The 14,217-nt window shown below is 40.9% G+C and overlaps 1 protein-coding gene across 3 annotated transcripts in view; it reads left to right on the top strand.

Moving 5' to 3' along the window:
• LOC129646617 (aldehyde oxidase 1-like) overlaps window positions 1-14,217 on the top strand; it is a 69,949-nt gene that overhangs the window by 3,617 nt on the left and 52,115 nt on the right. The window contains exons 2-10 of one of the 3 annotated variants that reach the window (XM_055573055.1): window positions 1,773-1,830; window positions 4,011-4,107; window positions 5,859-5,967; window positions 7,579-7,705; window positions 9,869-9,930; window positions 11,085-11,174; window positions 11,777-11,857; window positions 12,416-12,560; window positions 13,263-13,355. In XM_055573055.1, the coding sequence (XP_055429030.1) occupies window positions 1,803-1,830; window positions 4,011-4,107; window positions 5,859-5,967; window positions 7,579-7,705; window positions 9,869-9,930; window positions 11,085-11,174; window positions 11,777-11,857; window positions 12,416-12,560; window positions 13,263-13,355 (832 nt within the window). In that variant the 5' untranslated portion in view covers window positions 1,773-1,802. Of the gene's footprint in view, window positions 1-1,772; window positions 1,831-4,010; window positions 4,108-5,858; window positions 5,968-7,578; window positions 7,706-9,868; window positions 9,931-11,084; window positions 11,175-11,776; window positions 11,957-12,415; window positions 12,561-13,262; window positions 13,356-14,217 lie in introns of those variants that run through there. The other 2 variants (XM_055573056.1, XM_055573057.1) reach the window with 2 other exon arrangements.

Here is a 14,217-nt window from a genome sequence, read left to right on the forward strand (position 1 = left end):
AAATATGCACGTCTTCTGGTTCTCTCTCCTAGAAATCCTGATCTGATAAAGGTTTCAATTTAGCAAGCACCCTGAATGATTCAGGAATTCCCAGCACAGCAGCGTGGTGGCCAGGAGTCAATATTGGATTTAGGCAGACACAGGAGATGAACAGATTTGGATTTTAGAGAAGTCACTCTGGTAGTGGTATAGAGGGTGGCATCTTGGGTGCCAAGAATGCGGACAGGAGACCTGTTAGGCAGCTGTTATCATTGTTCAGGCTGGAGGTAATAAGAGTGGATTTCAGGGAGTGACAGGAGAAGTGAAGGGTATTTAGAGAATTGTTCTGGAAGTGTAAATGGCCAGGACTTGGTGATGCTGATTGTGGTGGATTGAAGGAAGGGAAACATAGAAAACAGCACAGGCTTTTTAAGCTTGGCTGACCTAGGAGATGGTGAGTCTATTAAACAAGTTCAGGAAAGGTAGGGAAGAAGTAAGTTTGGGATATAAAATATAGAATTCCATCTGAGGGCCAATTAAGTTGGGGATACCTGAGGGCACTTCACAGTTTTCTTGTATTGCAGTATGTGTACACACACACACACACACACACACACACACAAATCATTTCATCCATATTATATTGCAGTTTCTTCTAGGGTACAGATCCAACCTTGGTAATTGGCACCTGCCTTACCTTGCCCAGTGAGCTTCTCCGGTGGCTCAGATGGTAAAGCGCCTGCCTGCAATGCGGGAGACCCGGGTGTGATCCCTGGGTTGGGAAGATCTCCTGGAGAAGGAAATGGCAACCCACTCCAGTATTTATGCCTGGAGAATCCCACGGATGGAGGAGCATGGTAGGCTACTGTCCATGGGGTCGCAAAGAGTCAGACACGACTGAGCGAGCTTCACTTCACTTCACTTCACTTTGCCCAGCCTATGGCCACTTAGAATTGAGGGTTAGGATGCATCTATAGAATAAGCATATGTACCCTCTTCACCTACTTTCCAGTAGGGAAAATTGGTATAACATGGGTAAAGGATGAACTCTAGTTCTGAAATTGTGAAGAAAACCATGCTTCTGTTTATGAATTTAAAAGAAATCCAAGCTTACAATTAAGAAAGGGAAAACACGATCACTTTGGAAAACGTAACCACTCATGACATTTCAATCATGCCATCCATTAGATGCTGCTGTTTTAACTGCCATGCCGCTAGACTGCCCACACAAACTTGCTCCTCAAGTGTGTCTTTGCTTGCACATATTTGTATCAATTGGCATATGCATTTTATCTTCTCTTTTGTCTCTTAGATTTGGGAGGAATGGATGGTTATGATCTCTTTCTGGAAACTGTAATTCTTTGAATATGATAAACAAACAAGTCTTTAAAAAAGAAAAAACCTGTATCAACTTCTCAGAGGTCCAGAAGACCTCCCCTACCTCTCTGTCTGCTATTTTCAGTTCTGCTGTTATCTTTTCCCTCACTTGCTTCAGACTTTGTAGAAGTTGGAGAGAAGTCACTAGTGTTTGTTACTAGAAACAACCACTGCCTTAGAGAACAGTGATAGTTCAGGACCACAGACAGTAGCAATGTAGTGGTGGGGCTCAAGATTTATACCATACACTTAAGAGAGATGACTTGTGTATCACAGGTGTTCCACAAACATTATGTCAAGTTGAGAACATAAGAGTTAGTTAATATGAATCTTCATGAAATTAGCATGAGCCACCCATGTAAATATTCGAACTCTCCTAACTTTGTGTGTTAATCTCTTATTTGCTTTGGGTACAGGTGACAGAAAAAAATGTTGATCCTGAAACAATGCTATTGCCATATCTGAGGAAGAAGCGTATCCTTTGCTTTGAGTTGTGTATGTGTGTGTATGTGTATCTGTGTATAACACCGATATCTTCATCAAGTGATATTTTAAGTATCTTTTTAGAGCCACACTGAGTCATATCCCCTACTTTGAGAAAGTCCTACACCTGAGTTTTGTAGACACCGAACGGTTGCACTTATCAGAGAATCAAGTTCTTTCTGATCTCTGTTTTGGCATTAAATGTATTGGGTGAAATGGAGAATAGCAATAGGAATTAAAGCAACAGATGCTGACATAGCTTAATTTAGCATCCATTAGAATTAAGAGTCACAATATTGCTCTTCTAACTTCAAGGACTAATCATCATGCCCATTAGAAAAAGAGAGCACAGAAATCTCCTAAAATGGAAGTGAAAGAACAATGGAGAAATTAAACCTGAAAATGTTACCTTGAAAAAACTTCCTAAGTAAATAATCTAAGGAATGGATTCTTTATTCTGCTGTTCATGAAGTCCAGTGGGCTTCCAGCAGTCTGTGGCCCCTACTACATTGTATGCAAACTTGTGAGACAATGGGAATTTGTACATTTTTCCCCAGAGAAAGTGAAAGTCCCCAAACAGCACAAAACTCAAACAAAAACATAGTAACAATTTCCTGGAAGTCATTCAAGGTTTTTGGGCATAAAAGTAATGAATACTAATTTCCCGGTTATCCATGGTACCAGGGTAATGTTTAAGATTTGTTTCATTTGTGAGTGACAGAAAATCCCAATAGCAGTAAATAAGGTAGAAGTTTATTTCTTTCTCATTATGTTATTTCAGGTTCTCTGGGAAGCAGACACCAAAAAATTAGATTATATATGCAAGAGTTTTATTAGGGAAAATGCCTGAGTGAAATAGAGGGGCAGTTAGAGAAGATTTAGACCTGGAACAAAGAGAGAGAAGGCTGAGTGGGGGAGTCTCAGACTGCATGCAATCCAAGGCCGATTCATCAAAGCCACTGAGGGTGGTTGACAAGGACTCCCACGCATCTCCATAGCTCAGAGCCACTCTTGGGAAGCAGCCCATGGGAGTCATGACCTTGATGAAAAGTGGGGTGATAGATATCAAAGTGCAGCAGCTGGGTCTCTTGGTCAGTTTTCCTCTATGTTGGAGGAAGTCTCTATGATGAGGCACATTCTCAGGGCTGGGATACTTACACAAAGGAATCCTGAAGGTAGGTCAATCCAGGCTAACAAAACAATGTCACAGCATTATCTGGGGCTAAGGTCTTTCTGTCTTGCTACTTCACCCTCCTCAGCGTGAAGCTTTCTCCTCATAGTCATAGATGACTAACTGAGGTCCAGCCGTCATATCTGAATTCCAGCACAAAGGAAGAAGTAAGGGATGAGGGAGGGGCAACCCTCTCCCTTTGAGGGCGTTTCCTTCCTGGAAGTTATACAGAGCATTTATGCCTCTATCTTTGTGGTCAACATTGTTAATGACCCCACCAAGCATCAGAAGAGGATGGGAAAATGTACCTTTTTTATTCCAAGCAACCACATGTATAGCTCAAAATTTAGCATTTCTATTACCAAGAAAGAATAAGAGAAAAGATATGGGGAAACAACTAGCAGTTTCTGCCACTGAGAAAAGAGAAATATAGCAAATGTGGATGACATGACACAAATATTCTAAGAATTAATTACACTCTGACATTTTACTTTGTATGTCATCAAAGACACACATAAGGAAAGAACAGATATGCGAGGTACTCATACCTACAAATCCTCAAGGCCATTGCTACGTCTAGACTCTTCCTTCTTTTAAGTTTGGCCCTCTTTTTAGCAACCTGAGGTCCAGGTGTTTTAAAGAGGAGGAGACTAGACATAACACACAAGTGGGGGACTCTCCTGCCAGTCCAGTGGTTACGACTCCACACTTCCACTGCCGAGGGCACAGGTTCAGTCCCTGGTTGGGGAACTGAGATCCATGTGCCCTGTAGTCAGCAGAAAACAAACAAACAAAAAAAAAAAAATCACATACACACAAATGAAAATCAAGAATTTATAAGATTATAAATAATAGCAGCTAAGATATACTTACATCATTTGATTACTAAGTATCGAACTTAAGTGTACATTTAAGAGTGTTTGATGTTGTCTCTTAAGGTCAGAGCTATTTTACGAAGAAAATTATGGAAGACACGTTATCTTTAACTATGCTTTTCCAGTCCGACTCACAGGAACTAAATATGGCTGTGGAGGGGGAGGCTGTGGTGCCTGCACAGTGATGATATCACGATATAACCCCACTACCAAGAAGATAAGGTACCTTGCTGCATAGTCCACATATGGTTGAATTTTTGTAGCTTTCAGCTTTGTTGTTTTCCTTCCTTTGGTAAATATGCGTTGAGCACCTGCCGTGACAGGAACTGTGGTAAACACTGGGAATGCAATGATGGGCATCAAACCATTCAGGTTCCAGCAAAAATGTTGCTTTCTCAGCCCTCCCTGATCACCTCCCCCATACCCATGCCCCATCTCACCTCTGCAGCTCCCTGCTCCCTTCTTAATGTATTCATGGTACTTCTCATCATGTGTGTGCTGTGGGTATGTATTGTCCAAGTACATATGTATTGTCCATCGTCCCTCAGTGAGAAGATATACTCTATTTGGCAGGGATTTTAATCTGTCTTGTCCATGAATCAATCCCACTGCCTGGTCACTCTGCCTAGCATACAGTAGGCACTCAATGTTTGCATTTATTTATAAGTGAATAATAGCCTTCTAAAGTCTTCCCTGTAGCTCAAACTTCGGTAAAGAATCTGCCTGCAGTGCAGGAGACCTAGTTTTGATCCCTGGGTCAGGAAGATCCTCTGGAGAAGGGAATGGGAATACACTCCAGTATTCTTGCCTGGAGAATCCCGTGGACAGAGGAGCCTGGTGGGCTACAGTCCGCGGGGTCGCACAGAGTCGGACATGACTGAGTGACTAACACTGCCACTACTAATATCCTTCCAGTCTTTCTTTTGTGTATATATTTATGGAAGCATACTGCATGTACAGTTTAGAAACTTCCGTTGCTACACTTCTTATGAATATCTTTTCAAAATAATAAATATAATTTTAATGGCTGTATATGTGCTCTCATATATATCACCAACACCAAAAGGTGCTGACTTAGATTATTGTCTGGTTTTCACTATTATAAAGGAGTGGATCAGTGAGCACTCATATGCCTATATATATTTATATTTATGTTTGTGATGATTTCTTGATGATAGATCCATAGAGGTGGAATCGAAGGGTAAAAGGATGAGTGCATCTTTAAATTTTTATGGCTTCCAGCAAGATTCTTCTCAGAACAGTTCTATCAATTTACATCCTTTTCAGCAGTCTATGAATTCCATTTTCCCAAAGCTTAGCATTCTTAGCGCATTACAATTTTTAGAAATCTTGGTCATTTTCTTTGATAAAAATGGTTTCTCATTGCTTAATTTGAAACTCTCTTGATTGTTATTGAGGTTGAACCTTTGTTTCACATATTTGTTGGCCATCTGTAATTTTGTTTGGTAAAATTAGAACATTTTAGGAGTCCTTTTGACTTAGATATTTTCTAGCAGTACATTTGTGGGACCGAGGAGTTCTGGTTCCACTCTCTGTTTCTTCTTCTGAGGCAAAATATCAGATTAACTTTATTGCCCAAGCAACCCCTGGCCTGGCATCTGCTTGGAAGACAGAATATGCTCCAGGTGATTGTCACATGTGACTAGAGAAACGAATGTCAGCCCCTCTGTCAACAGAAACAAATAAACAAACAAACAAACAAAAAAAAAAACCCGTTAGTGGAAACTATTCTGGAGTTAGAATTGGAGGCCTAATTTGAATCCCATGTGACACTCCAGCTGTGATCCTGAGCAACTTACTCTGACCCTCAGAGTCTTCTTCTACAAAATGGCCATGAGCTAAGGGCAAAATGTCTATGCAAAACTTGGAATATCTTATAAAACCTGCCATATTGGAGGTGCTGCTTTCCCACTAGATACAATGCAGTTTGTGCTTCTCTTTTTCATGTGAAGACATTATGCAGCCAACGCCTGTCTGACGCCCGTCTGTTCTCTGTATGGGGCTGCTGTCACCACAGTAGAAGGCATAGGAAGCACCAAGACCAGGATTCATCCTGTTCAGGTGAGAGAAGGGCTCTTCTTCGTAGGGTTTCTGGGCTTCGAAAATCATTAGTCACACGATGAGTTCCTGAAATTAACACAGTAGAGCAGTGGGCCCTGCTGCCTGGGCATAGTCCACAGATGACACAAAGTGGGGGCAGGAGTGGAACTTGGGACATGTGACTGACTTGTTAGAAAAATACTTTTTAAGACTAGAGAACTCTTTCCTAAAAAGACCAAAAAAAAAAAAAACACTTGACATCACTGGATTGTTTTCTATATTCTAATTAAATGAGACCTATCCATTTTATATCTTCCAAACTTATATAGAAAAGAGAGCCATCTATGCATTGGGGGATAAAATCTTGTTATTTTTTTTCTATAAAGGGAAGTGTAACATGATTTTAAAATTGAATGAAAATCTCAGCTACCAAAAAGATTTGTTGAATTTAGTTTATTTGGAAGCTATGTAATGGTAGCTGTCGATGAATTGTAAGGCTTTTCTCCTAAGAAGGCTCCTTGTTAGAACTTTGCCTGAAGTGAAAGGACACCTCAGATGCCTGACTCTTTCCATTATTTATATGCTGCCGAGAAAGATGCTGTTGCTACTTCTCTTTGTCTATATGAGTACCACTTAAGAGGAGAGGAGAGGGGAAAGATAGTCACAGCGCAGAAGATGGACAAGCTTCATATTCTTCAGGCAATCTTGGCTTCAGTTTACTTGGCTTCGGTTTCTTTTCCATGAAACCTTGTTACCTAGAGGGATTCTGTTACCAGGCAGATTCTGCCTGAATATGCTTGTGAGACTTGGCTGTTCGGAGGCATGAAAACACTCTGTCACTTAGTACCTGCCAAACAAAGGCTTCCAAAACGGGCTTGAACCATTGAAGTTAGACTCGAAAGAGAACAGGCTGGGGTGGGAGGCAGGGAGATTTGGAAGAAAAATCAAGGCATTCTTTCCTTCTTGATTGTTGTTTGGATTAATGATGGCACTTTGTAAACAAATTCCTGCATGCTAAATAATTAGGGCTGTATGCTCAGTCGCTCGGTCGTGTCTGACTCTTTGCAACCCCATGGACTGTAGCCTGCCAGGCTTCTCTCTCCATGGGATTATCCCGGCAAGAGTACTGGAGTGGGTTGCCATTCCTTCTCCAGTTAGGGCTTTACTGGGCAGATAAAGGCACTCAGGAAATGCTTGAAGTTTTTTCAACTTGAAGATAATTGAGTTCATTTATCTGAAGGACTTCCTTGGTCTCAGAAATTCCCCTTCTGGACTACAGGTTGAAATACTCAGGAATCTTTTAAAAATATGTGTCATTGACCCACCCCCAGAGATTCTGTCAGATAGTTTGGGGTGCTGCTTGGACCTTGGAGATTTTAAAGCTTTCCTCTGCAATTCTGAAGGCTGAGAACTTTTAAATGAAGCTTCAAAAGCTGGTGAGGATCAGTCATCATGGCTACCCCAGTCCAAGAAAGGGAGACATACCAAGGCTGACGAGGGTTTTCTGGGGCCTCTTCTCCAACTTTAATGTGCCTGTGAACCACCCAGGGATCTTGTTTGAATGCAGGTTCTGATTCAGTAGGTCCGGGGTCGGGCCCAGGATTCTACATTTTAATGTTTCTGTGCTTGCAGGAGAGGATTGCCAAGTGTCATGGCACACAGTGTGGCTTCTGCACCCCCGGGATGGTGATGTCCATGTACACGCTGCTGAGGAACCATCCGGAGCCCACCCTGAGTCAGCTAAATGATGCTCTTGGTGGTAGGTTATATGTGTGTGTGCTTTAATTTCTAGTTTCTAAATGATGATGCTGATAATAGCTATTAAACACTTACCAAGTGCCACACACTGCATTAAATGCTGTATAAACAGAACTTCATTTACTCTTTATCATAACTTTATAAGGTAGGCACTATTATTATCTCCCATTTCATAGATGGAGAAACTGAGGTTTAGAGAATAATTTACTAAAAATTATACCACCTATAAGTGGAGGAGTTTGTTTGTTCCAATCAGGTTTCAGACAAGACCCACATACTGCACTTGGCTGACACATTTCTCAAGTCTCTTAATCTCTAAGGATCTCCTCCTTGTTTATTGTTTGCTTATTTTATAATAATTACAACACCAGTTTATTCATTTACCCTCCAAGGAATTCAGTTATCTCCAGTTCTCTCCTACTGGGGTGGGTACTCTCAGGACAGTATTATCAGAGGGCTTCTAATGAATGCAACATGAAATCAAAGAGACTGTCATCTTCTGGTGATACTTATTTCAAAGAACTGCCTTTATCTGGAGCTAGTTTATCAAATTCAGGAACTCAGTGTGTGTGTGTGGAGCTGGTGCTGGGTCTTGGAGGAGTCTTCTTTATCAAGCTTCTGAACAATTCAGGGAAGCCTGGTGTACTGCAGTCCATGGGGTCTTAAAGAGTCAGACCCGACTGAACAACTGAACTGACTGAACAATTATAAAGACGAAGAGCCTTCCAAATGCTATTTCAGGTGATATCCTCCATGGCTCTTTGTCTCCCGTCTCCCAGGGACTTTATTTCTTTGCTGTATTACAGGGGCCTAAAGCTCATGTGCTCAATTCCTCTGCCGAAGTGTTCCAGGAAGACAGGACTAAACAGAAGTAAAAGGGGGAGATGGTGCATAAGACACAAACTGGACTTATTTGTCCTTTGGTCTTTGGCCTTATTAGGTCTTATTATGCATTTGATCTCATGGCCATTTATGGTGTAAACAAGTGACAAGAGGTTCTCAAGTTTTAGGATGCTTGAGACTTACACGGAAATTTGTTAAGAATGAAGATTCCTGGCATCCAGTCCCAGAGAGGTTGCTTCAGTGGCTTTGTTTTTTGAATGGATGCCAGATTTAGGGGTTGGAGGAGAACATGGGAAATGGACCACAGTAGAGAAATGCTGGCCTAATGTTTTATTGTAAATAAATTGTGTACCCGTTGCTTCTAAAGCTTAAAAATTGCCTTTGCTTCTATACAATACCTTTGACCTGTCTAGCAACTGAAGCTTAGCTCTCTCTCTCTTTTTTAATATCAAAATTTAGTTTTTTTACATTGTCTTTTACTGATATTGAAATACAGTCGATTTACAATATTGTGTTAGTTTCGGGTGTACAGCATAGTGATTGAGTATTTTTGCAGACTATATTCTCTCATAGGTTATTATAAGAAAATGGATAAAATTCCTTATGTTATACTGTAAGTCTTTATTGCTTCTGTATTTTATATATTATTGTTTGTCTTTGTTAATCCCATACTTGTCATTTATCCCTCCCACTTCCCTCTCCCTATTGTAATCACGTTTGTTTTCTATGTCCATGAGTCTGTCTCTGCTTTGTAGATACATTCCTTTGTATTATTTTCTATTATTCCACATATAAGTTATATTGTATAGTATTTGTCTTTGATTTATTTCACTAAGCATATTATTCTCTGGGTCCATCCACATTGCTACAAATGGCAGTGTTTCATTCTTTTTATGACTCAGTAATATTCCAACACACACACACACACACACCACATCTTCTTTTTAACACCACATCTTCTTAATCTAATTATCTGTTGATGACCATTTGGGATGTGAAAATTAACTCCCAAATATTGCTGTAGACCAAGAGTTTTTGGCTTGAAATCATTGTGTTCTTTGAACAGCTATCACAACCAGAGCATATAATAACTGCAGAGAGAAAATACAAATATTTGAATTGTTAGACCCTGCCACAGGACTATCAGCCAAATATCCCAAGTTGTTGACAAAAATAAAAAATTTGACTTTGTGAATTTGGTGGACCAAAATGTCAAACAGCACTTCTTTCTTGGGTGGGGTCCTTATTTCCATCAATCTCTTGGCCAACTGTGCCTGTCTCCAGATTCCTTGATTAACATTGCTGGGTTTTTCCCCTTCAGGTAACCTGTGTCGTTGCACTGGATACAGGCCCATAATCAATGCATGCAAGACTTTCTGTAAAGTGAGTAGAAAGGAACTCATTATTGAGTATATTTTTTCCCTGGTTAAAAAAAATGGTAGGGGGTAGCAGATGTGATTGGAGAAGGAAATGGCAACCCACTCCAGTGTTCTTGCCTGGAGAATCCCAGGGACGGGGGAGCCTGGTGGGCTGCCGTCTATGGGGTCGCACAGAGTCGGACACGACAGAAATGACTTAGTAGCAGCAGCAGCAGCAGCAGATGTGATTGGAAGAATAGCCCATTGTTACTAATGCAGGAGGACTTCTTATCTCAAGGTCTGTAACTGCTGTTTGTTACTTGATGTTGGGCAGGGCGCCTACCCTGGTTCATTGAACTTGCCCTGGTAACCACACGATAAGCACCTGAGCACTTAGACATTGGCCATTGGTCACTGGTCATTGGTCACTGTTCCTTGTTCTGAGGGGTCTCTCCTGACCTGTTTGTCTGGGTCAGGTGCCCCATCCTGGTGCTCCTGTAGCCCTCTGAGCACACCCTACAGCAGCCTTGTCATATGGTGGTGTAATTGCCCATTTACTCTTTCGTCTTTTCACCAGGAGGTGGTCTGCTTGGTGCTTCCCCAATGTGTCAGTTGAGTAGGCACTTCAACGCTTGTTGAATGAACAGATGAATAAACAACATTGAGATGAGGCACATAAGATTAGCTTTTGGAATTTAAATGATGAAATAGTGCATCATAAGAACAGAATGATAGTAATAATACTTGTTATTATTGATAAAATATTTTACCAACAAATAGATTATGAATACCAAGTTATTGATAAGTTGTTAATAATAAATTATTTGTTGTTAATAAAATATTAAATCAACCATGGTTGTTACGTGCCAGGTTTTGTTATAAGATCTTTACAGCATGGTGGCTATAGTAAAAATACTGTGTTGTGTACCTGAAAGTTGTGAAGAAAATAGACAGATACACACACACACAAATTTTAGCTATGTGAGGTGATGGATGTGTTAATTAACCTGGTTGTGATTCTCATTTAACAAAGTATACTTATAATGTAATGTCAAATAGTCACATTGTACACTTTAAATAGATATAATTTTATTTGTTAATTATAGCTCAATAAAGCTGAAAAAATATTTAGTAGAATCAACAATAAATTCTTGGTTATTTGTTTTTCTCACCCACTAGACTTCTGGCTGCTGTCAAAGTAAAGAAAATGGGGTTTGCTGTTTGGATCAAGGAATAAATGGATTACCAGAATGTGAGGAAGGAAATGAGGTCAGTGAAACGTACATTTTTAAGATTTTCCCAGGACATCAGTAGAGACCAGCTTACTTTTAGGAAGAAAAATGGCTGTGCAAGCTTTTGGGGTGTGTCAGCACGTCCTCTCCCCCAATTCACACTCCATCATCCATCTTAACAACTTCATCCCTCACTCCAGACGTTACTCTCAGTCACTTACCACTATCTGTAGGAGGGAAAACACATTGATCTCTTAGTGTCTCTCAGTTTAAAAAAGTGTGCTTCAAGTCTTTTCTCCAGTGGAGATGTTAGGGAAAAGGGAAGGGCAGGGAGTGCTAAGAGAGGTGGCGGGACGTTCAGGGGAAGGTTCTGGTTCTCAGTTGTGTCTGGCCTCCTCTGCTTCCCCCAGACCCCAAGGAGCAGGTGCAGGGCTGGGGGCCCACCGGCAGCTGCACTCAGTCGCTAGCAACCTGGTCTGTGTGAGAGCCCTTGGCTTAGAGCCCGGGTACCATGGTTGGTCAGTGGGCTTTTCTGTCTGTCTGTTCTGTGTCTATCTTCATCTGACCTCATTCCACAAAGGATTTAAAATAGGGAGAGCTGCCTGATGACAATAACTTCTGGTACTTTCTCTTTTTAAGACAAGCCTGAAACTCTTCTCAGAAGAGGAGTTTCTGCCATTGGATCCAACTCAAGAGCTGATATTTCCTCCTGAGCTAATGGTAAGTAAGGCAAAGTTGAACTCATGCCAGAGGACTTCATGGTGAAATGTGAAGAAGGATATTTGCTATGGATCCTCTTGAAAGTTGATTGGCAAACAGGTAATATCCCTCTGCCATTCTCAGTCCAGTCTAAAGAGTGTGGGATCGAGGGAGGAACACTTGATTGTAATAATCAGCAGATAGTATCTATTACAAAATGCCCTAAAATGACATCACAGCATCTGGAGGTTTAGACATGTTTTCTTCTTCCAGTTTTGCTGAGTTTTGTTCTTCCATCAAGTGTTTTGATGAAATGAAACATGCAAAGTATTTTTAAACTTTGAAATAGATTCTTTTAAGATATAAAAGAACCAACAGGAGATATAGTCTCCAGAAGGAGTACAATATTGTCACATTTTTGTCCCATACTCTGATTTCTAGTAAACACTACTTTTAGGTCACTGTTATTTTATTTTTTAAAGAGATCTCTCTTTCCTTTCCTTGTTCCTATAAAGACAGCAGAAGCAGGTGGAAATGTTATCATGAGATGATCTTGAATCTTTCTTGCTTTTTCAATAGACAATGGCTGAGAAAAAAACACAAAAGACCAGGATTTTTGGTAGTGATAGAATGACGTGGATTTCCCCAGTGACCCTGAAGGAACTTCTAGAAGCCAAAGTCAAGTATCCCCAGGCCCCTGTTGTCGTGGGGAACACCTCTGTGGGTACGTAGAAACCAGGGACTTCCTAGAAGAAAACTGAGGAAAAGGGCTTCAGGGAGTAAAACCTCATATATGCATGTTCTCGGGAAAAGCAGTCTGAAATAACATTTTAAATCATCTGTGCTTGACTTCCCTTGAGGATTGCTCAAGAGACTTTGACAGCTTGCATTACATAAGTGAGTTCCTGTCGCTCTAACTGGAGCAGTACACGGAGCTGAACCCCAGAGTCCTGCTCTGTAAGAAGTCAGCACAGCTGTCCTGTCTTTCCATGTGCAGTCTGATCTGGGGCTGGGGTTTGCAATTACTCTGTTTCCTCTCTTAGTGGTGTCTCAATGGATATAGTAGGTTTTCTTAAATTGCAGTGACAGACTCTTTCTGTTGTGTCCATTGTAAACTCAGTTTGACTACCTGCTTCTTGGAGGAGTCTCCCAGAACTCTTCCCAAGGAGAATTCTGAATATGCCCCAAGAGGACTTGGATGTGTCCGCCAAGTTTTCACGCTGACAAGTCCAGACGGCTCCACAAGTTTAGTGAAATTCTGTCTGTCCTTTTTCTGTGTGTGTGATTTAGCAATGAACAGAGCTATAGAAAGATATGTCATTTTTGTATGTTCTAAGGACATCAGTTTTAATCACAATTTCAAAAACTAAAAGGCAGTTAGGCCCCCCTTCATCCTAGTTTGCTTATTTTTTTTTCTAATCCTCAGGCCCTGACATGAAATTTAAAGGCATCTTTCACCCAGTTATAATTTCTCCCGATAGAATTGAAGAACTGAGTGTTGTAAACTACACAGATAACGGTGAGTCCTCAGGGTCCCTACTTTCTTAGTTAAACTGCATTAATCAGTTTATTTGCTTTGCTTAGTAGACACGCAGAAGAAATCATTCATAATTATAATATACAGAGAGATTCCCTTGTAAGGTGATCACATCCTGGAGGAGGCTCAGGGAAGAATCCTCTATGATTAGAGGAGATCCTGTCTGAATAGTTAGATTTTCACTGAAGAACTTTTATGTCTGCCATTCAGGGAACTGTAACAATTATTCAGTGAAGGGTACCATGCCAAGTGCTGGATAAACAATAAAGATGAGAGTCTTTGCTCTCCAAAGGCACAGTAGAGAACCAAAGCAAGTTTATGTATTATGCAGCTTCCAAACTGGCTTTTCCATTTCAATAAAGGAAACTGATGTAATGACAATGATGAGAGGCAATGAAATGTGAGTTTGAAGTCTGCCTCTGGAGTCCAGGTCCTGACTATGTCATAATTTAACTGAAAGACCTTAGTCAAGATACTTAACTGAACCTCAGTTTGTATGGGGCTATTACTATTTCAAAGCTGTGTTAGAATTCAAGAAGATTCTGGAAAGTATTCAGCATAGTGCTTGACACAGTGAGTATTCAGAAAATTGAGCCTCTATCACCCGCAGCACTATCACCCCCACTGTCGCCAACACCATCACCTCCTTCACCACCACCATTACAACCACTGTTAACTCCTCCTCTGTGTGTGTTCAGTGGATCAGTGGTATCCCACTGTTTGCGACCTGTCAGACTGTAGCCCACCAGGCTCCTCTATCCATGGGATTTTCTGGGCAAGAATACTGGAATAGGTTGCCATTTCCTCCTCCAAGGAATCTTCCCAACCCAGGGATCAAACTAGC

The sequence above is a fragment of the Bubalus kerabau genome, chromosome 3 (genome assembly GCF_029407905.1).
Source record: "Bubalus kerabau isolate K-KA32 ecotype Philippines breed swamp buffalo chromosome 3, PCC_UOA_SB_1v2, whole genome shotgun sequence".
NCBI classification, from domain to species: domain Eukaryota; kingdom Metazoa; phylum Chordata; class Mammalia; order Artiodactyla; family Bovidae; genus Bubalus; species Bubalus kerabau.